We start from the raw sequence: 23834 nt of genomic DNA, 5'->3' as shown, positions 1-23834 counted from the left end.
GCATCCCCTCATAAGGACTTTGGGTCTTATTCACAGGTGGTGAGAGGCTAAAGTAGAAATAGTATTTTAGTAATAAGGCATGGCAAAAGGATTCAAAGACTTTTGAAAGGTTCGCCTATACCACTGTCACCAACTCTTTCGGTTCTTCTAGTTCTTACTCATTGTACTTTTTTTAAAACCTCTTTGTAATCACAGTCTACGTATCATTTTGTGTTGTGCTGTTTTCACCCAATCTTGTAAGAATTTTCCGTGTTGCTGTGGAAGATTTTAGGCAAGGGAGTCACATGATCAGCTTCCTCTCTTAGAAAGGTGACCCTGGCCACATTACAGAAGATGGATTTGATGGGGAAAGAATCCTAATGGGGCTAAAGAGTAGGGAATGGGTTCAAGAGATGTTTAGGGAGTTCTGCCCCAGTGGACCATAAGAGAGTTCTAGCACAGGCATGGAAGTTCCCTCCTAAGCCCACATTGGTAGTTGAGAGCAAGCCTCTCCCCTCTGCCAAGTAGAAATGCTGCCTGATCCCTCTTGGAAAGCCCTCCTGGGCCTTCAACACTTTACACTAGTCTCAGAGATCTGACTTCATTTTGAAGTAGGCTGAGCTCTGAAAGTCTCTGCAGAGGGTAACCCAGTGGTGATTGATGAACATGGTGCACAAAAGCAATTTTATTTGTGCTAGGCAGTACTTACAGGTAGCTCCTGGGGAGTATTGTTAGTTCTGTACTTCCTTTTGGTACCTTGCAGGTTATCCCAGGGGGTCAGGTGTGTGTGTGTGTGTGTGTGTGTGTGTGTGTGTGTGTGAATGATAGAGGTTCCAAAACCTTTTTCTTGAAGGAAACATTATCATCATCATTGTTATTGTTATTATAGTATGCATTAATTGAAAAACTTGATTCACAAAGTTACTTTCAAAATGATATATTAGGAAGGGAGCATTAGTCTTAAGACATGGGGTAGATTCTACTGTTGCCCCAATCTTGTAGATTATACTTACAGGGCAAGTCCTTTAATCTCTCTGGTGCCTAGTTTCCGCACCTTGAAAAATGTGGGGAGTTGTAATTTCTGAAATGTATATGCTACCATTTCAGCAGTTCTTTTCTTTTTGCTGGGGGAAAAATTTTGATCTGTAGTAGTTGATAGAATAATATATTCTATGTTCCATTTTGTCAGTAATAGCATGGAGGCTGTTACCAAATATGGTTAGGCAAGCCTGTGAATTGGTTACTACTGTAAACAGGTTTCATAAAAATCTTTAATTTTAAGGTTCCTTTGATCTATTTGAAGGGCGTTCTGATCTAGTTTCACTTCTGTTTAGCAGACTGGTAGAATTAAAGACCAAGTAGACAGGCTAGCAGGGTGAGAAAGTTTTGGGGGTTGCTCTCCCCCCACAACCCCCTTCCCTTCCTTCTTCCCCTCCTCTTACTTCTTGCTGAGGAGGGGGCGAACCTCACATGTCAATATAGTAGATATCACTCACTCTAACAGATTGTAGATGACAGTTAATTTAGAGACTATAACACTGTTTGAAATTTTACTTCTGTAAAATCTCCCTTTAAATTTTAGCTTCTCTTTTTATTTAAACATAAAAACCTCAAAGCCATTGAGGTCATAGAAAATTCCTCTTAACTTTGCTAATTCATGTAGGAAAGACTTTAGTAAATTGATTTCTCTAGAATTTATTTGTTTAAACATAGGTACATACTTTGCCATTTCAAAAGAAAAGAACAGAGATATCAGGTGGCTCCTTCCCTCCTTCCTTTTACTTAGATTGAAGTCATCTTTGAAGATAACATTTTCCCTTAAAGTTGCAGGGCATTTTATATATAAGTTGGCAGGAAGCACAATATTTAAACTTCCTGTCAGATGCTCCACAGTAGTGAAAACAGACTGATAAAAGGGCCAAGAAAAGCCTTCGCTCTACATGCAGAAGAGCACTGCCATATTTGGGCCTTCATGAAGTTTGCATATTGCTTTGCATATATACACAAAGTTTCCTTGGTGACTTCCTGTGTTCGATTTTAATTTTTGAGTAAATGAGGTTTTTTAAAGGTGGATTTATGTTATATTGGCATATTGTCTATTTAAAAGAAACCACTACTGTCTACTGAAAAAAAACACTATTTTGTTTCCACAGAAACCTGCTAATATTTTAGTTATGGGTGAAGGTCCTGAGCGAGGAAGAGTAAAAATTGGTATGTTTTATCTTTGATAAGTCACAGCGTAGCACTCTTTTAAAACTTTTGCAGGCAGCTGTATCACTTCTGATTTTTGCTGTAATAATATGCATATATTCATGTAGTTCAATCTGATCAAAGCCATTTCTAAAGAGTTTACATTAAAAGTGAAAAATGTTTCACACTCTTAAAAGGTGTCAGACAATCCTTAGAGATTGAAGTGTTCTAATTATAAAATAAACCATGGAAGTTTCTTAGAAACCTTTGCGTTCATTAAAAATAGCCTATAGAGGTGAGTGGCTTCTATCCCTGTTAGAAGCCAGCCTCACCTTTAGTCACAAGGGCATACAGCGTGCTAGTAATTATACCATCAGTTCTGTTCACCTGAGCCAGATTAGATCAGAACATATGCCTCTGTTGACCTTGTCTAGATCAGAAATTACAAACTAGGAAAACCGTTAAGGCTGGATAGGTACAGAACCTTAAGTTCAAACTAGCCTGTCTTACTATAGAAGGCCTTTGCCTGATGGGGGAAAAAAAGTAACAAGCATTCTATACCTTGGCGTGTTTTCTAATAGCTCTGTTTTCTTATATATGAAAGCAAAACTTTACCCATTTCTGGTTTGGTACCTATAAAGATAGAACTAAAATTTATTTATTCTAACTGGTTATTTTTTTCATTGTCTTTTCCAAGTTGTGTTTGTTGCATTTATTTAGTTTGTCTTGTGTGTGGGTAGAAGAAATGTTGTAACTAAATTATATTTAAAGGCAGCAGGATTGTGGGAGTATACAAAAAAGTAAATAGTGATTTCCGATTGAAGGTTTAATATAGATCCGAATTATCATCTGATTTGTACCACTTTGCCAACAAAGAAAAACCTAGGTGTTGCTAATCCCTCTTCCCTGTCCTCCCCTATAAAGTCCCCAGATCTCACTTTACGCTTTTAATTAGACTCTTAGAATGTTCTTTTATCGTACAAACCTTGCAAATTTTTTAGTATCACAAACATTTGATGCACCTCAAAGTGCTCCTAGTCATTGACTCCCTTTAAGAGCTAGGCCCTGTCAGTACTTACCATAGAGTCACCAAATGCTATTAAGTCCTTGCTTGTGTTTTAAAAAGCCCAATTTGGTTGCATCAAGTTCAAATGTAAGTTCAAAGCATGCAAAATAGAAAAGATTCAGCCAACTAGTAGTTATAGGCATGGTTTTACTATAAGATTTGGGGAGATCTTATATAACAAATTAAAATCTAGTTTGGAATTATACTTCTATATAATGTGTATGATGTTAGCAAGTTTGGGGGGATACCAGTGACTTAACGCATTTACATTTAAAAAGAAATATCAGTTCTTCTATAAACCAGTATTTAGTAATGTGAGTCATGTTTTTAATTCTTTCCCAAATTTCTGTGTTGTTTTTTTTTAACCTCCATAATTGAGTAGGTTAGACAAGGGCCTACTTCATTAAAAATGTATATTAGGAGAGCAAAACCAAACAAACGGTGGATAAGTCTTGACATTTTTGATAGGTGGTATAAATATTGATTGTTCATTCAACATGTATTTGACAAAAGCTACGTGTACTGACAGTAGATTCTAAAAGACATAGATGAAAAAAGACAGTTTTTGCCTTTAAGATTACAGTGTAGTAGGACAAACAGCCATGCCTGAATAACTACAGTACTTACTAAACTGTGTCAAATGCCACAGCTCCCGTTCTGAGCTAGGAGTTTATGACATTTGTCAAATCATTTAATTTCTTCTTTTGAAAATTTCTTCTTTTTTCCTCTTAAAAAAGGGAGGCGATTGAACTAGATGGCCTTTAAAAAGTCTTTTCCAGCTTAAAAAAGTTACTATGAGTCTTTAAAGTTAAGCTAATAAAATTCAGCCAAAATAAATGGGGGGAAATAGTGGTGTTAACATACTGTATCGTCAACTTCTGATGATCCCAGTGAACAAGGCTTATTGATGCAAATAATGGAAGGCCTTACTGTAACTGATCTGGTGTCTCAATGCTTATTACCAGTACAAAGAATGGACGTGCAGCTTAACAACCCTGTCCCCAGCATTGGTGCGACAGGTGGAAAGAAATCTGCCCAGGGGAGTAGGGTCACCCTTGACCTCTGATAGCAGAGCCTCTCTGTAACCCAGGTGAAGAGCAAATGACAAGAGTTTGCCAAGATTGAAGATCTCAGACTTGGTTTATATTTAGGCTGTTGAAAGGGATGAAACGTTTTTGGTGTCCCCCTCCCCCCCCCCGCCCACTCCCCCTGCCCTGCAAATTTAGCACTTTTTTCCTATCTTATGAAATAACAATGGTAAAATTAGAGTAGTCAATTAAATTTGTAAAAATCTATTGACTCAACATTATTATTATCTTTTTTTACAGCTGATATGGGCTTTGCCCGATTATTTAATTCACCTTTGAAGCCTTTAGCAGATCTGGATCCAGTAGTCGTAACATTCTGGTACCGAGCCCCAGAATTACTTCTTGGAGCGAGACATTATACCAAAGCTATTGGTGAGTAGAACTAATTAAAATTCCATGACATTTGAAAAGTGGCTTTGTTGTTGTAAAATATACATATTTCTATATATTAAATCAAATACAGAAAATTATAAAAGTAAGAACAAAAACGGTCCTAAAATTCTTTTACCTAGAAATACCATTATTAGCATTAGGAGGGTATTATTTCAAGCATCTCTCTCCGACAGATAAATAGGTATTTTAAAACTTTTAAAACATATGGGATCATACTATGCATTCTAAGTAAACATGTATTTTAAATTTAATTTTACTTGAAAAGAGAAGTAAGCACAGTAAAATTTCTAAACCCTTAAGCTTCAGACAAATGTTTCTTTCAGCAAAAGAAATATTAACTTCTAAACGATCCCCTTAGAGTTAAGGGGAAAAAATTATGGAAAAAGTGGGAGTTGAAAACATCTTAATTCACTTTTCAATTTTTGACTGTGCTGGTTACCTCCCTACAGTGAACGACTAGGAAATTAGTACTCTTGTACTTCCTCCACACCGAGCTCTCAGTTTATAAGCTATCTTAGAAATGTCATTGTCATCGTTATTATTACTAGCTTGTTGATGTTTATGACATTAATTTTGTTTGCCAGCTGTAATTCCCACCGTTTATTCTCAGGTTGTGTATTATAATGAATTCAGTGCTCAACTACCACAGTCCTTTGACCACCTCTTTTCCATTACTGAGTCTTTATTCCGCCTCATTTTATTTGGCTGAATTTTATCATCGAGTACTTTTCTTATGTGCTTTGCTTTTCTTTTCTCCTTTATTGCGTGTTTTTATTGCTTATTTAACCTGTTCTGCGTTCTCCAGAATGACATTGAGCCTGCTTTTTTTCTGTCCCTTGGTTAACTCCATCCTGAAGTCATCTATGCTTTGCTGTATTCTGGATTGATTTTAATCCTGGCTTTTCTTTTTTTTTTAATTCCTCTGTGTTGGATGTGTTTCATTCTGGGCTTTATTATTTTGCTATAGCATGTTCTCAAGTAACTTGCTTTGGAAGGGAGGTAAATTTTCTAGTTCTTGTATTTCTGAAAAATGCCTGTGTCCTACTGTATCATGCAGTTTGGCCAGCTTTAAAATTCTAAGTACAAAATAATTTTCCTTCAAAATTTGATGATGCTCCCCCATTGTCTTGTATCATTAGTGTCGCCAATGAAGTCTCATGCCAGTCTTATTCATTGGTGGATTACTTCGGTGGTTTTTCTTTCTGAAAACAGATAAGAATTCTTATCGTTGTATTTCACAGTAATGTGCTGGCTCCTTGGTGAGCACGTTCATCCTGAAGTTCATAGTGGAAAGTCGGTAGAAAACTCTTACACTAGTCTTTTGATTTCATCCTGTCTACTTTCTTTTTTTTTTTTTTTTTTAACTTTTTTTTAATGTTTATTTATTTTTGAGACAGGAGCGACAGAGCATGAGCAGGGGAGGGGCAGAGACAGAGAGGGAGACGCAGAATCGGAAGCAGGCTCCAGGCTCCGAGCGGTCAGCACAGAGCCTGACGCGGAGCTCGAACTCACAAGCCGTGAGATCATGACCTGGGCTGAAATCAGATGCTCAACCAACTGAGCCACCCAGGCACCCCTCCTTCTGTCTGCCTTCTGTGTTTCTCTTTCCTAAACTGAGTATGGGCAGATATTGGACTCCTGGGGGTAATCCTTTATGCCACTTTTCTTCTGTTTTTCTGCTTTTGTCTTTTTTTTCCTAGAACCCCTTCTTATTCTCTGTTAATTTTTTGTATTATGGAAAGAAGCTTCTTGAATATCTGTGAGGACAGTGCTGTATTCCTGGAATACTTACCTGTGTTTTCTTTATAGGCTCCCTTTTTATTAATTTGCCTTGGTGTCTCCCTTCCACACGTCGTGCTCTTGATCCTTGCCTGTCTCTTCATATTTAAGAGTCACGTTAACAGAAAGGTGCTTGTGAACTTTGTGTACACAGATCATGGGGCTCGTTGATTGGCAGACGTTAGGGTAATCTAGCAGAGAACTTTAACAGGGGGATCCCCAAGTGTCAGCATGCACGAGTCTTTGCCCTGAGACCATTCAGATTCTTTAAGGGAAGAGTCTTTCCACTTTGGGCCCAAGTTTTGTATAGCCCCAGGGCAGCAGAGGGGACTAGGGGAAGGAGAATGAACTGTTTATAGAATACAGACTTTGGAACTGGTGCTGCAAGGACAGACTCTTCACGAAGTTGTACAGGGCAGGCCTGCTTCCCACTCGGCAATAATACCGTGGCCTACGGTCTTCTCTGAGCTGTTCCATCTGCCTTCCAGCTTCCAGAAATGTTCTTATATATCTCTGCCAAGTCAGGTCTTCATATAGCCAGTCTCTTTTTTTTTTTTCATTCAGATCTTAGTCAAAACGCTACCTCTTCAGGGAGAGCTGTGATCATACAGTCACCCTGCCTTCCCCATCCCACTTCTAGCTTACTGCCGTGGTAACATTGAACAGTATCTAAAATCCACTAAAGTAGATAGACGTTGCCCAGCTGGTCACCCCGGTAGGCCAGTGCCTACAGGGTACACAGTGAGAACTCGGTACTCTCTGTTGAATAAATGAGCGAATCCTGTCCCCAGTGATTTCCTCCTGTTCAGAAAGGACGTTGCTGCCATTTCAGTGTATATAACTGAGGGAAAAGAAGAAATACTTGTGATTATTTCCCTGTCTTAATCTGAGCCCAACATGTCTTTCTTCAGAAAATCTTTTTTTTTTTTTAATTTAAAAGGTTATTTATTTATTTTGAGAGAGAGCGAGACAGAGCCCATGAGCTATGGAGGGGCAGAAAGACAATCCCAAGCAGGCTAGACGCTCTCCGCGCGGAGCCCAGCGCAGGGCTCAGACTCACGAACCCTGAGATCATCACCTGAGGCAAAAATCAAGACTCAAAAGGACACTTAACTGACTGAGCCACCCAAGTGCCCTCAGAAAATCTTTATGTTCACTAATCTTTGTACCTGCTTTGACATCAATTTCATTTTATAGAAAAATAAAGGTAGATAAAGTTAAGTCAGGGAGATATGGGACTTCTCTGTGCTATCTTTGTGGCTGTTATACAAATCTGAAATGACTCCAAAATAGAATACTTTTTGAAAAGTCAGTTAGAAAGAAGGAAAAGTAAAAGTTATTGAAGCTAGTCCTGTTTTGGGGGTACATATTATTACCTAGGCACATGTTTGGTTATCTTTTTTATACGTGTGTTCTAAGTGCTTAGCATATGAACTAATATGATGCATAGCTATTTTTTCCATCTAGAAATGAATATGTAAGAGCAGGGTTATTTTTGATAAGACATATTAACAGACTATACAAAGAAGTTATTGCCTAATCTTAGCTGTTATCAACTGAAAACTTGAGACTTTGAATTGATTGAAATGAAGTAAAAAATACACCATCACAGAAGCTTGTGTCTCTGACTTAAACTGTGTATTATCTTTTTCTCCAGAAACATTTTATTGTGAACATTGCACTTTGTATAACCTGTTACTATTCACGAGGACAATCTCTAGTCTGGCAATTTTGATGCACGGCTGCTTGTCACAAAGCTAAACTACCAGCCAGTTGTCCAAATGGCTTTATAATTTGGAAAGGAGAAGGCCTTTCTTCATATTTTTCCCCTTTTACTCCCTCTCATCATCAAAATTCATTGGATAGCTGTTAGAGAAACAAGAGAAACCAAAACGTATGCAACTTAATCTGACTCGTAGCCTTAGCTCCATCACTCGCTGGGGCAGGAGGGCGGTGTATACGCGCTCATGCTCGCCCTTAGCAAAGATTTAGTTCTTTGGCCTCATTTTTTGAAAGTGAGAATTTAGCCTAGATCATCTCCTAGATTCCCGTTTAAATCCAAAAGTTCTGTGACGTTGGATAACACAATTGCTTCTGAGGTAGGGAAGTTGCAGAGGGGACTGACTGGAGTGTAGATGATTGCGACCGAGGTCAGTGCCAGACCCTTTGTGGTGGTGGTCCCACCCCATGAATACCTGACTTGGCCAAGATCAACCTTGGAAAGCCCTTTTCTTTTATGCAGACATTGACTCAAAAGTGTTACAATATACATATCTTTCAAATTACTTTTTTGAAAGCGAGAAATCATACATAAACCATTTTTAACATAAATTTTTAAAAATAGAATAAGGGAATAAAAAAGGAAACTTCTTCCTCGATTCCAGTCTCTCCACCACATTGGCATTCCTCCTACTACCTGTGTAAGTCGCCTCAGGGTCCATTAAAGTATTCAACAAATTTCACACACCACCCACAGTGAAAGCTACTTATCAAAGAACTTGCCTGGTGTTTTTACTTTCCCGTCAGATCATTGTGGTTTGAGCAGCTGATAGAAGAACCTTTGTAGTTGATGCACAGATTACTTGCTCAGTAGTTCGTTTCAGGGGCATCCTTTACAAGGGTGAAATCTGCTAGCGTAGTTAGTGGATTATGTTACACTGAAGGATATTAAGAAGCAGCAAAAGAGCATAGAGGGAAATGCTGTCCCCACCTGCTGTCGCCAACAGATTTTATCCACTTCTATAGACCTGCAAGCTGAATCATTAAACCAGAGCGAGTAAATAATGGGTCAGTAAACATTGTACTCCCAGCGACAAAGTTTAATTCAGTTTTAAGTATTTTGGGGTTTTGTTTGGTTGACTTTGTAGACCAGGCTGAAAGAGGAGTTTCAGTTTTTAATCATCACTAAAGCAGTCTTAAAATTTTACTGAAGTATGGTACACTCAGATGTTTGTTCTCAAATAACTGAATGCCCACTGATTATGTGGCATTCTCTTAAGTGGGAAATGCATTATAAGATAAAGAGAAATGAGAATTTACTCTTTAATTAAGGTAGACACTTGCTATTAATACATCTATTGATTAATACATTATTTAACAAGCCCCCCTTCCCTTGGGTCTACATGGCATGCTAATTCCTATCTACTTTGGCTGGTTAGTTCAGTAGCTATACACAAGTATTACAAATTTTGAGAAGGAGATGAGATACATAGGTTTTTTACCTTGGAAAGTCTTCTAGAAGGACGTAGGCAGGGAGGTGAACAGGGAGGGACTTTTTCATGAACTTGGCACAACCCAAAAAAAAAAAAAAAAATCAGGCAAGATAGGAAGGAGAGACTTATTTTCACAGATTTAGAAATTTATCTGAAATAATAGCCTGCTTGTAGCTAACTTAACTTTCTGATTAATGTCTGGATCAGGATTTTGAAGAAAGGAAGGATGATGAGATTGCTAAAAGGTAAGAGATAATAGAAAAGATACAAAGAGGTATTAGGGTAAGGTTAGGCAGGGCTTAATAAACTATTTCGTCCTACTTTCTGACTTTTTATTTTGGAAGCAATGTAGCTTTAAGGATAGCTACACGACTTACTTGCCTTCATCTTCCTTTACCTAGTTTGTTTTTCTTCTTTAGAATTTTTCATAGCTAACCAGAATGAGTTGTCCGGTCTTTTGGGTGCTGTGAGTAGAGTTTTACCCATGCAGACATCAGCCCCTTTTTGTGATGCTACTTAGTTTGTCTCCCTTCCCTCTGATTAAGATTGTCATAGGTCAAGCTATTTATTTGGCACACATGGAAAGAGAATAATCACAAAATCGTTTTTTCCGTGTACTTTCTGACACTAAAAATAATATAGTTTGGCTTGTGTTTCTTGGTACTTTTCCATATGGTGGTACTGGCTGACTTGGTTCTCTGATATGGGAGAAAACTGATACGCAAACACAGCGTCATTTTTAAAAATCGCTTGTCATCAGTGTGTTGTGTAATCTCTAATAAATAGGCGATTAACTTGTTACTCTGAAATGTACATGTGATAATTTTACATTCAAGATCTATATTCCAGTTTTAGGGTTTAGGAATTCTCAGTTAATTTGTAAATTAACATTTTTTCTCATTTTCTATTTATGTGACAGTTATTAACATACCTGATTAATTGCCTTTAATAAAACAGTGATTTTTATTTTTCCCTCTATCCTTATATCTATTTGCTATGGTTATAAGATCAGTCAAAAACCACTGATTGAGTGTCTGCTATATACACACTGTTGTACTTACTAGTATGGAGAAGTCAACCTTGTTGGCTTAGGGCTTTCTCAAGAGTGGAAACTAAATAGTTTCAGTTTTAAATTCTAAACTGGCATGTAGCTCTTTCCTCTACTAATAACAGTTCTGTTGAGTAAAAGTTCAGTCTGAATGAAAGTTAGCCTATATCTTAAAGTGAGTGAAAGGAATTTGTTGGGTTAAGGAGGCATACATTTGCCTGGCTTTTATAAGTAATTCCAGTGAGTTTGTACCCTTTGTGCCTCTTGAAGTAGAATTTTGCTCCCTGTTTTCTTGTCTTTATTAAATTGGAAAATCTGATGCTACTGTAACATAAAGAAATACTTTGAACAAAAAAAGCTGTTCAAGTAGAAATGTGATTTCATTAGAATATTTGAGGTCAGGCACTGTCTTTTTCTTATTGGAATATGACCTTGCTTGCATGAGAGAATAATCATTAGACTTTACAAATTAGCAAGTACATAAACTAGGTGAAGAAAAAATATTTTTACCTCAAAAAATTGTGCTGACTTTTTTTTGGCAAGTATGCCCAATTTCAAAGGCTATTTGGGTTTTCTTGTTTTTGTTTTATTTTTTGTTTAATTTTGTTTGTTTGTGGTTCCTGTGCACCATATGTAGCTTTGTATGTATTTCATAGATAAGGTAATGTTTGAAGCATTTAAAAATTGCCAAAAATGTAGGTAATAAATTTGATTTGAATTTGGAATGAAGCCACTGGGTGGAATGGAGGTATAATAGGGAATGAAAAATTGGGGTGGATTGGGTGGGAATATATTTACAAACAGTATTCCGTGATATTTTAAATTCTAATTGCTTTAGGAATTACTATGACTTATTAGGAAAACAAGAAACAACCACTCCCCACCACGATAAAAATGCATTTTCTTTTGGAAAGAACCACTTTATTTTCCTCCTTTCTTTTTCTTTTTTCCTTTCCTTTTTTTTCTTTTCTTTTTTTTTTTTTTTTCTTTTTGTTTTAAAGATATTTGGGCTATAGGGTGTATATTTGCAGAACTACTAACGTCAGAACCAATATTTCACTGTCGACAAGAGGACATCAAAACTAGTAATCCTTATCACCATGACCAGCTGGACAGAATATTCAATGTAATGGGATTTCCTGCAGGTACACATTATGTTTTTGTTTTTGTTTTTAAATCACTGTTGTTTAAACTTAGATATCTTCATTGGAAAGGTGTGTATCTTAAGCTGATGAAGCCACTCTTACTCAGTTCTTTATATTTGTGACTTGCATTAATCAAAGATCCTTAGAAATAGCAAAATTTAGAGTTCACATATTAGCGTAAAGATATTTGTGGGTTTTCTGAATTCGAGGAGTATATTTTTGTTTCATTTTATTTTGTTTTGTTTTGTTGTTTAATATTTGAAATGATAACATGTTTGCGATATCTGTATTAAAAGGTGCCTTTAGTTCTTACCAGGGGAAACTATAAATAAAATTCAGTAGTATGTATTTTGGTCCGGCAGTACGTATAATAATGCCATTACTTGGGATTTGAGTGTAAATTTTGAACATTATTTACATTCAGGGCACTGTACAGAATCACATTATGTTGAATAATCTGAAACATAGAATATTTTTGCTCTATCACCCTGGCTGGTAAGAACATTCTTTTAAGTGTTCTATTAGAACAGCAACCTTGCGTGCACTGATTAGCGGCAGGGAGAAAGTTGTTAAGGTGTCTCATCACAGGCGTTAGACCTCACCAGCTGTGTCTCCATCCCTTGTTATACCACAGAATGGTAGTTCATCAGTCACCAAAAACTGCCCAGAAGTCTAGAATAATGGATATTTGCTTAAAACACATACATAATATTGGCTAGTGAGGTACTTCTTAGAAATGGTTTCTCATTAGGAAGTTTTCTCAGGTCAGGGTAACTCAAGACTAATGCAGAAATACCTGGGAGTTATAATTTCTCATTCCCTTGTTGGAGTGTTAACACAAATACTACCTTTCTGCAGAATTGGTCAACAGTTCAGTGAAGACTGCTTTTTTGTGATGGGAATTGTATTTATTCACTAAATATTTGAGTACCTGCCATGTGGAGGCACGGAGTTATGCATAAAATCTTGTTGATAGAACGGGCATGATTCTTGCCTTCTGGGAGTTTATATTGTGGTACTCTAAGTAGAATGTTTAAATAATAGCTATGGATGGAGTAGGTGGAGGAGAATGGTCTTTTCTTCCCAGTTTTGGATGTGTCCACCATCTCTAAGGCCCGAGGCAAAGGAATATGGCTTACAAGGAGGTGAAAGTGGGGGTGGCTTCTGTAGGAGATGATTCTTAACGTGTAGTTCAATAGTTACGGTAGGCTCAGCTTATAAGAAATTTGAAAAGTAGGCAGCAGGGTTTAGATTTAATGTGCAAGAGAATCCATGATAAGTTCTTGAAAACTAGTGATGTGGTTTATGTTCCATTTTAGAGAGATTAGCATGTGATGGTCGGTAAAAGTCAGTTAAAGAGAGGGAACCGAAGCCTTGCAAGCCAGCTCTTTGCCTGTATCACGGTACTCCAGGTGTAAGTGATTAAAAAAAAAAAAAGGATGGGAAGTAAAGGACAAAAATGGAATTGTTTATAGGAAGTGTGTAATTGAGGGAAAAGTAAAAGATTATCAAGATTTCTAGCTTGAGAAATTGACAAAATAGAGAAATCAGAGCAAGGAAATAAGGAGAAAATTCCATGTAGGAGTTTAAAGTGTGTATTTAGTTGACTTTACAATATGTGGTATTTATGGAGGATAGGTAGTAGCTGTTTGTGTAAGTGGAAGGAAACCTCTGAAGCCCACTTAAAAAATAACGGTAGCTATTAAGCTCCCTGTTGTACTACCTGTTGTCGTACGGCACGTGGTAGTCTCTCAGTAAAAGTCCAAGGCCAGCAGAACTAACTGAAACCTTTTCCACCTAATGTACCTAGTAGCTGGGGTTGTTTCTGTTACTGTTATTGAAACTAGCCAAGCCATCAGCTGACTTTTTTGCATACTAGTTATATCCTACCCTGTTCTATTTCAGACAATTGTTGTCGCTTACATTGGTTGCTGACGTAAAGCAGTGTATTTAATAAAGTGAAAGTAAGGAGGGTCATATTTTTTTTTTAAAGTGCATCTTATAGCTATGGAGGGAAAAGATACTACATTTGCCATTGAAGAGATTGGTTGCTGATTTAACCAAGGTATTGAGTGGAAAAGGGGAAAAAGTAGTTTTACAAACAGAAATAGAATGATTTAATAATAGAAATATTTATTAATAGCTTATTCTCCTCTACTTATAGAAATTGAGGTAAAAAAGAAATTGAGGTAACTGATAGTAAATTCTATGGAAAGTAGGCACTAAAAAGATAAACTCAAAAAGATAGAGATCTAATGCTATGCAAGGGATGAGAATTGTATTTACAGGTCAAGATTAGATGTTTCTATAGCTAGTCAATTATTTGAGATCTGTGCTTTCATGGAAGGTCAAAGTGTATGGCGTGTAATAAAAATTGAGGTAACTTGTTAAAATTCTTGAGAACAGGAACCTAGACAACATAAAATGTTATCAATGTATTCCACAGATAAAGATTGGGAAGATATAAAAAAGATGCCCGAACATTCAACATTAATGAAAGATTTCAGAAGAAATACGTAAGTTGGAAAGAAAGTAGACCCTTTTTTGATTTCTGCTTTCCCACAATACTTAGGTATAAGATCGAATACTCGACAGAATACGGAACACAAGGTTATCCTAACAAACAATTTTACTTATTTACTTAATAAATATTTTACATTGTGGCATTCTTTATTGCTCAAGATGTTTACATGATATAAAGAAGATAAACAGCTAATTTTAGTAGCTGATTTGGGTAGGAAAAAACCCTTTCGGTACCTATTACTTTCTGGAAGCGGCATCAGTGAAAGTATCATTAGCTGAAGCAGTAAGAGACTGAAATACCCAGCCTTGCTAGCACTGACTTGCCTCCCCACCTGGGTTGTGTAGTCATTTTACGTAGGCTTTAGCAGAGAAGAAGGAATATTTCATTTATCTGCAATGCAAGATCAGAGAATTGGGAGAGAGGACAGTTTATAGGCCTGTGACAAATGTAAAAAAAATTTTCTTTATATTAAAAGATTGAATTAAACGTTTGACCTGTAGTTATTGAGATAAGAGTCATATAAAAAATGCTATTCAGTATATATTATTTATGAAATTATTTTGTGTTTACTCAGTGGTATCCATTCGTAAGTGACTAGTGTACATGAATGAAACATGAAATTGATCTAATGCTATGCCGATAACGCCATTTTTTATACATATTCTGTACCGGTTGTTATTAAAATGTTTGGAAAAGCCTCAGCCGATGTAAAATTAACCTCAAAATCTAATAGGTATTTCATAGTATTTCTCTTTCAGGTATACCAACTGCAGCCTTATCAAGTACATGGAAAAACATAAAGTTAAACCAGATAGTAAAGCATTCCACTTGGTAAGCTTTAGAGAACAATAATAATTTTTTTTTCCCCTTGATTAGCCCAACCAGAGGTTTTTTGGGGTCACTTTATATGGTTACTTAGCACTCTTAGAGTACTTTATTTTTATTTATTTATTTATTTATTTATTTTTAGAGTACTTTAATGGTAAATGCAGACATCTGGTTGGTGCATATTAGTAAAGGCATGAAAATATTTGTTTTTGCAAACCCATAACATGGTTTAACAGACTAATGTTCAGTTATATTAGATTTTCTAAAGGTTGTCTTTGTACCAAGGCTGTCGAGAACGTTTTTAAAGTTACATTTATTGGTTTTCATCAGTTATTTAAAAGTTCCAAATATTTCGAAGAATCTAAAAGAAAAACCATCCCACTGCTCAGAAATAATTTTTACAGGTTATTTTGTATTTCAAATCTTTGAAAGATTGTTTATAAAATTTTTAACTCCCAAGATACTCTTACAGACTGGGGTATTAGAAGTCCTTCAGTGATGGTGTGCACTAGTTGCATTTTCTGGAAGAATATGAGAGTTGCGTGATTTATTACTGTATAATGGAAAAATAATTTGACCTAGAAACTGAAAGAATCCATGCGCTATCATAATTTATGAGATTATATTCAACTATTGCCAATTTAAATTTGTTTACAATTTAATTTCCACTTTTACATCATTACAATTAAAAGCGATTTTCAGCTTTATGTTTTTAAGAAAGTTATATAACATACTTGGAAATTTGGGGGAGCAGGCTGTATTATATTTGGCTTAAAATTCTTTTAATCCTTTATTCCCGGTATTTTTAAATGGGTTCATTAAGTGGGATTTTTTTTTTTTTTTTTTTTTTTTTTTTTTTTGCCTTGAAAAGATTATATTTTCCTTTATTACAGTACCAGGCCACTTGCAAACATGTCTTCTATTTCTGCTTTTTCTTCTCTGTCTACTGCTTCTGCTCCTACACCTTCTACTTATTTTTATATCATGTCCTATATCCTATATTTCATATCTTATTAGCAACTTAAAAAGCAGTACTTAACCTATCTTATTAGCACACAATATATTATTATCCAAATAATGGTTTCTTATAACGTACTTGAAATGGGACCCAAATAGGAAGGTAAGTTAGATCCTTCAACATACGGATTATTTATTCTAGCAAAATAATGGTAATAGTGGTAGACTGACAGTCACAGTTTGCCCTTCCTTCCCTCCAGTTTGCGGCTCTTTGATATGGTCTGGAGTGGCTCTCACAACCATCACCACTGACATCCCAGAGAGACTTCCCTTGCAGCTTATTTGCTCATTTTTGCTGGGGTGACCTACCTTGTGTGGGCCCATCTGAAAACTCGGACGTAACTCCGTTAAAACTGTTGACTATTTTAAATGGCAAATCCGTGCTTTTCCTTTCAACTCTAAAAATGAAGCTGCACTTCCACTGAAATCTCATCAAAATTAAATTTAAATCTCGCCATCCCGGCATTTCTTCTGTATTTCTGAATATTTTATGTTCTTCTGTCCTCTGTGCCCTCTCCCATCAAGTCTCAGCACGTCTGTTGGTTTTCAAGAGTGGTTCTGGTCCACCGCACCAGAGTCATTTGGCAACTTGGTGGAAAGGCAGCTCTTCGGACCCCTGCCCAGACATCCCAGTCATAGCTCTGGGAGCGGGGCCAGCGGTCTGCTTTCGGAAGTGCGCGAGCGGTGATTCCGATGTACTCTGACGTCTGAAAACCACCGCATTAGATCAAAGAGGAGAAGCTGAGAGACCACTATTTAGATACGCTCTTAAATCGCATGTTAAAGTCAAACATTCTAAAATAAATAAAAAATAAAATAAAATATGTTAGTTCGTAAAGTCTTCGGTCAACTGTGTTTTAACCAAAAAATACTGAATTTTCACGTGAGTGCGACATTTCTCTAGGTAGCGGGGTAACAATAACAATAATAATAGCAGCTAACACTTACTGTCTTTGTGCCAGGTACCATTATGTTTGCTTTCCATACATTAACTCATTTAATCCTGAAAACAAACCTTTGGTAGTAGGCACGATTGTTAATCTCCCTTTGACAGATGGGATTACAAAGAGAGTAAGCACCTTGTCCAGAGTCACTCGGCTCATAAATGTCAAGTCAGGACTTGACCCAAGCAGTAACCTTGGAGGCTCCCATTCATAACCCCTCTGTACTTTACAAGTTCTGTATCAAGCATCATATTTATTTAGACTAGGATAGCACTGGCCAGGAGAGCTTTCTCTGATGATCTGTGCTATCCCGTAGGGTAACTTCTACCCACATGTGTCTCTTGAGCTCTAGAAATGTACCTGATATGACTGAGAAATTGTTTTGTTTTGTTTTGTTTTGTTAGTTTAATTTGGTTTTAGTTAATTTGGATTTAAATCTAAATAGCCACACATGGCTAGTTTATTATTTGTGTTATAATAATGTTTCCCCTTAATAGAAAAAGAATAGAAAAGACAAGAATTTAGTTCTGTCCTAAATCGGGCAAAGCAGTTTAGATAACGTGGATCATTGGTTTGGAGGAAGGCATACGTTTAGTTACTTCTGAAAGGAGAACCAAGTAAGATCATGATTATTAGAATGACTAAATGTGAATTACTACATTAAATAGAAACTAAGTTTTCCTGTTGTTAATTTGGGGGAATAAATACCTTCAAATGGGGGCGTTTTCATCAAAAAACATACACTTCGCACACGTGTCCGAGGAGATGACTACGGGAAGTAACGCAGTAACGTTTTTATGACTTACGGTTTCAGCTTCAGAAGTTGCTTACCATGGACCCAATTAAGCGAATTACCTCAGAACAGGCTATGCAGGATCCCTACTTCTTAGAAGATCCGCTTCCTACATCAGAGTAAGTGACCCATGTGGTAATTCACCAGCACCGTGGAGTTTTTCGGAGCGTGCTTTATTTTAGCTACCAACTCCAAGTTGCCACTCCTGTGACGGGAGGACCTGAGGAAATCCCCACGATAAGCCAGAAATGAGCTCTGATGACCGAGGTGTCATTTGGGCGTCTCTGGCCGTGTCTCGCTTTGCGAGACGTTGCCGGCTCTAGTTTCAGGCGCACCCCCGTTACTTGGTGGCGGGTCGCGTGTGGGTGCTGCCACTCCCTCAGACTCCCCGAGGCCGCTCACCGCTTGCACTCGCACTCTGTGTTCCCAGCTGCGGATCTCGTTCCCTAAGAGCAGTGACGTTGCAGCTGGCCTCTACATTTCGGGTATAGTAATCAAGAGTAAGCCTGGGCCAGAAGGAAGTTGAGTCATATTCGATGATCGATTATTTTTATACAGTTCTGAAAAGCCCTCCCACGGCCTGCTGTAATGTCACGGGTTAGAAGAGTCATCTCTTCACAGCTGCAGGAAGGGTGCTGGTTTTACAAATACGGAGGCAAAGTCCACCTTAAAAGATTAAAATGAAGGATCTGAAATATCGATTATTAGCATACTGGAAATCATTTCTCCTTTTTTTTTTGTGATCAGCGTTTTTGCCGGTTGTCAGATCCCTTACCCCAAACGAGAATTTTTGACAGAAGAAGAACCTGATGACAAAGGAGACAAAGTAAGTATTAAAGTACATTTCCTGCCTCTCATTGTGGCCAGTGCGACCGTGAAGATAATTTTGCTTGTATTTGGTTCTCCTTCTGAGTTGAACTTTATTTTTCTGTTTAACCAATTGAGAAGAACCAGCAGCAGCAGCAGGGCAATAACCATACTAATGGAACTGGTCACCCAGGGAATCAAGACAGCAGTCACACACAGGGACCCCCGTTGAAAAAAGTGAGAGTTGTCCCTCCGACCACTACCTCAGGTGGACTAATCATGACCTCAGACTATCAGGTATTTCTAGTGTGTTTTGTTTTGGCTTGCCATATCCATACTTGTATATGGGTTTGTGACCTTCGGGAAATGCAATATAATTAAGAAAAATGCTGACTTTTACGTACCTGGGGAAATGACACTGACACGAGTGTCACTGGCATGGAGAAACACTGACTGATTCAGTAGAGGGAGCTGGCTTTTGAGCCAGACAGGCCTAGAATGATCGAACTTAAACTACGCCATTTATCAACTCTGTGACCTTGGACAGACAATGGGACATTTCCCGGCTTTAGTTTTTCATCTGTAAAATGAGAGTAGCCAAGTCTAACTGGTAGCTGTCGTAAGAGTAGACGTGATAAATCCTAGCGCCTTAACTTGCAGCAGCAGCTCAGGCAGCCCTGTCTGTTGTTTTGAGACAGCCGCATACCGGTAACGATTAGGCACACAGGCTTTCAAATCCCAGCCCAGCCACTGACTTTGGGTGACCTTGAGTAAGTCATTCAGATGTTCCCAGTTTTCTCATTTGCAGAAATGGACAGTGGCAAGTGGCAAGTCGTAACAACGATTTAACGAAAGAATGTATGCTGAGGCACGGTGGCGGGCCTGCCTTGAGTCCGTAACGGATGTCACCACTCTTACCGTCGTCATCATCATTCCTGCCGTCAAAAGTCGTAGTAGCATTCATAGCGCCCAAGTTTATTTATTTATTTTGAGAGAGAGAACGTGAGCTGGGGAGAGGCAGAGAGAGAGAGGGAAAGAGAGAGAGTCCCAGGCAGGCTCCGAGCATTCGGCACAGAGCCCGACTCGGGGCTTGAACTCGGGAACCTGAGCCGAAATGAAGAGTCAGACGCTTCACCACTGAGCCTCACAGGCGCCCCCTTAGTAAGCGCCTCTTAAGTGGTGGTGGTGATGCTGGTGGTGACTGTAATGGTAAGAGCTTGTTGGGTGCTTACTCTGCTAGCTTTTATACTAAGCATGAAACCTACATTATTTCATCATTATCTCAGAAAACTGATGCTCAGAGAGGTTCCATAGCTTTCACGTGTTCCCCTGCCGAGCCGGGGGCAGACCCAGGACACAGACTCAGATCTGACTGCCAAGGCTGCCTGCTTGTGGATCCTGTCGAGTGACATTGTCAGTTCCTTTGCAGAAAGACCTGCTTTGAAAATCGTATTCCACCTCCTTGCTCATTCTGATCATATTGCCAACTCAGCCGGGTTTCAGGGTGGAGAGGACACTGAAAGCTTGACCAGTTAGAGTTACTTGCCTACCAAAAGAGAAAAGGAGATCTTACTGAACTGGTGAGCTTCCCAGAGCTGCCACTACGGTTCAGGAATAAGATCTTCGCTCTTCGCTTTGGTTGAGGAGGGGGCCAGTCCACCGAACCATGGAAATTCTTGAGACTCTGCCGGGGTAGCAGCTCTCTTCCAGGAACAAAACAGGGACGTCACGGGCAGACATCTCTGAGGGTTGATGTTTGTTCAGACATCTCTCTCTCCCTATCTGGATGGAAAGAGTGCATCCTTCTTGGCCCGAGAGTGTGTTTGCACACTAAGGCATCCTTAGAATGAAGCGGAGCAGTGCTTGGACCTTTGCTACTGAAACCAAGAAAATGCTGCTGCACTTCTTTGTTTCTTGGTGTTCTCATTGTGGTTGGTTTTTGTAGTGACTTCGATTTCACGTGTCCCCTCTTTTAAAACTCTATTTTGCTAGGGTTGGCAGAATTTCGGATTGTATGATTTATTAAGTACGCTCTGAAAGACGAAAGTAGTAAATTACAGTTAATCAGTTATCACATTTGTCTTGGGAGCTAATAATACGAGAGAGAGAGGTGCAGGAATGGGAATAATAATATAACAGGTCAAAGTCAGAGGTCTCTAAACTCTATCACTGTTCTTTCCCTTTGTGCTCTTTTTAGAATTGAGAATACCATTCTTGTTACGTTTCTATAATTACGAACTTGTGTATATACCTTGTAGCAGAAGATAAGATTCATTAAAGGGCATAAAAATATTAAATGCCAAAGAGAATTACTCCGTGGTACCTTTTCTTGCCCTGTTCATTGTTTTTCTATTTTTCAGTCACAAGCATGTTGAGAGGTTTCTACCGAAGAAACTAGCATGTAAATTAGCTTTGAATTTCTTAGTGTGTCCATCACTAAGTTCATTTATAAACAACTCGAGCAAATTAATGATTACTTATCAAGTAGGTACAAAACGGCTTAAAGAGGGAGGTTACTGCTCTAGAGAAACAACGAACTGCACAGCATTGTAATGAGACTCAGCCTGATATTGTTTGCTGGCGATACTCTGACCTCCACGAAGAAAAGCTGATATTAAAAGATTGGGGGTTTTCATCATGTTCCGTCTAGAGCTAGTATATGGCACAAGACTTTGAAATTCTTACTGCCTTGAAATCAGTGACATTTTAAACACGCGTAAGCCTTGCTGGCTCGGGATGGAGCCGGCTCTTAGAGACGTCTGACTCACATGTCTCCCTCGTTCTCCGTTTTCCAGCGTTCCAATCCACATGCTGCCTATCCCAACCCTGGACCAAGCACATCGCAGCCACAGAGCAGCATGGGATACTCAGCTACCTCCCAGCAGCCTCCACAGTACTCACACCAGACACACCGGTACTGAGCTGCGCTGGAATGTTGTCCGTGCACCGTCGCTAGCGCTGCGGGACTGACGGTGCCGCTCCCCGCGGGAACCCGGCATGGGCCACGGGAGTGTACTGTGCGCTCACATCCTCAGACTGTCCAGTAGCCAAGTTCCACCACTTTTCACAGACCGGGGTAGTGGCTTCCAGGTTGTACCTGTTTCGGAGTTAGACTTGAAAGAAAGTGCTAGCACAGTTTGTGTTGTGGATTTGCTACTTCCATAGTTTACTTGACATGGTTCAGACTGACCAATGCATTGTTTTCAGTGACAGTCTGTAGCAGTTGAAGCTGTGAAATGTGCTAGGGCGAGCATTTGTCGTTGTATGTGGTGAGTTCTTTCAGTGTCACGGCGTTCTCTGACCAATAGTACACACGCACACGAGTTTAACTGGTACTTGAAACATACGGCGTGTGTGTCAACTCAACAAAATCACCAAGACGCAAAGTGAGATTATTTTGGTACACCTTTCATTTTAGTGTCTTACCAGTGGGTTGATTCACTTTTCTACATTGATCAGTGTTTTTTGACCAAGGCTATTGCTTGGGTTTTTTTTGAAAGTACAGAAGCCACATAGTTTTTCCAGAAAGGTTTCAAAACTCCCAAAGATTAATTTCCAACTTATAAGTTCGTTTTTCTTTTCAATCTATGACTTGACTGGTATTAAAGCTGCTATTTGATAGTAATTAAATATGTTGTCATTGATATAAACCTGTTTGGTTCAGCAAACAAACTGAAATGATTGTCATAGACAGTGTTTTATTTTTCCTGTTGGTGTTGCTGATTAGTGAGCATGCTTTAAGATGAAAAAAGCATGAATGATAACTTCCTCTGAAAGGTGCGGCATCCGATTCAGAGATTCTGTCCCGATTTTAAAGCTGGTTGGTGTAGTGCTATTAAACTTTTGTTCAGTTAATTTTCCTTTTTAAAACTCGTTCGCACGTTGTTTAGGGTGCCCTTACTTCAGCAAAGGAGAAGGAGTAGGAGAGCCTTAGGATTTTTGAGGAAAAAAAAAAAAACCTATAACATACAATGTACTGTATCAAACTATTTTACATGAATGACACAAGTATTCTGAATTAAAAAAAAATTGAACATTGTTAAAAACAAGGTGTTATGTAATAAATTTATTTTTCATAAATCAAAATATGGAGTCAGCTGTATTTTTATATACACACAGGTGTTTTATTTTAAAATGTGCCTTAACAAGTGGCCTCTAAATAAATCTCTGTGATTGTTTTCATTAGTAATGTCTATATATTCTACCTCTGTAGTGGAATAATGACTTAGGATGTATATACGGGTTCTTTCCTCTGCTGCACTTCGTACTATGATAGATGTGGAATAGACACCTTTCTAATCGAAAGAATCATGATGAGCTTTCCATTTCTAGAATAAGGCGTAATTCTGTCTTATGCTGAGAACAATTTGTTTTATCTCAAATAGTTCTTTTTCCTCCCTCCTTTCACACAAAACCCAGAAGATTTAAAAAGCTGACATAATTTTTTTCCTAAAAATTCAACTCATTCGGATAAAAACATTCAAAGAACTAAGGAATTCCCAATCCTGCTAGGCCGGATCAGAGCAGTGAGGGTAATTTAGGAGCTAGACCTGTGTTGCCACATGACGTCTCGCCGCCCCGGCTCGTCCGCACAGCGCGGGGATCCGATCACGGAACTCCCTCCCCAGGGCCCTCAGGAGCTGCCCTCTGACCACAGACTGAGTCAGTGTGACTTCTGTCAGTACCCTAACCCGCCTTCCTATTTCCCTTCACTCGAATTGCCTTCTGTTTTTCCTCCCTGCCTTTGATGCAGTGGCTTCCAACCTCAGTGGGCGTGAAAATGATCCGCAGTTTGTTTTCTCTGGGTCTAGTCCCGGAGGTTGGTTCAGGGGCGCACGGAGGACACGGAGTCTTCATTTTTAACCAGCTCCTCAGTTGGTTCGGATGCGGTTGTCTGAGGAACACAGGAGAACACCTCCAAGCTGGTCGAAAGATTTGAGCAAACGGCAGTTCAGAGACTTGGAGAGAGGGCCGCCCTGTCGACAACCCGCCTCCTGCATGAATTTCAAAAAATAGAACCC

General features: G+C 38.6%; 1 protein-coding gene across 4 annotated transcripts in view; it reads left to right on the top strand.

Moving 5' to 3' along the window:
* Nucleotides 1–22899, top strand: part of CDK8 (cyclin dependent kinase 8) — a 110210-nt gene extending 87311 nt beyond the window's left edge. Inside the window, exons 5-13 of one of the 4 annotated variants that reach the window (XM_019447921.2) lie at nucleotides 2133–2190; nucleotides 4564–4695; nucleotides 11757–11900; nucleotides 14347–14416; nucleotides 15183–15255; nucleotides 18028–18125; nucleotides 18754–18832; nucleotides 18955–19110; nucleotides 21609–22899. In XM_019447921.2, coding sequence (XP_019303466.1) covers nucleotides 2133–2190; nucleotides 4564–4695; nucleotides 11757–11900; nucleotides 14347–14416; nucleotides 15183–15255; nucleotides 18028–18125; nucleotides 18754–18832; nucleotides 18955–19110; nucleotides 21609–21734 — 936 coding nt within the window. In that variant the 3' untranslated portion in view covers nucleotides 21735–22899. Of the gene's footprint in view, nucleotides 1–2132; nucleotides 2191–4563; nucleotides 4696–11756; nucleotides 11901–14346; nucleotides 14417–15182; nucleotides 15256–18027; nucleotides 18126–18753; nucleotides 18833–18951; nucleotides 19111–21608 lie in introns of all 4 variants that reach the window. The other 3 variants (XM_019447920.2, XM_019447922.2, XM_019447923.2) reach the window with 3 other exon arrangements.
* Nucleotides 22900–23834: the final 935 nt, after the last annotated feature.

Source organism: Panthera pardus, unplaced genomic scaffold, assembly GCF_024362965.1.
Source record: "Panthera pardus isolate Hobbes unplaced genomic scaffold, ASM2436296v1 HiC_scaffold_1, whole genome shotgun sequence".
Classification (NCBI taxonomy): domain Eukaryota; kingdom Metazoa; phylum Chordata; class Mammalia; order Carnivora; family Felidae; genus Panthera; species Panthera pardus.
The sequence above is the reverse complement of the archived record's forward strand: the minus strand, read 5'-3'. Positions and strand labels throughout refer to the sequence as shown.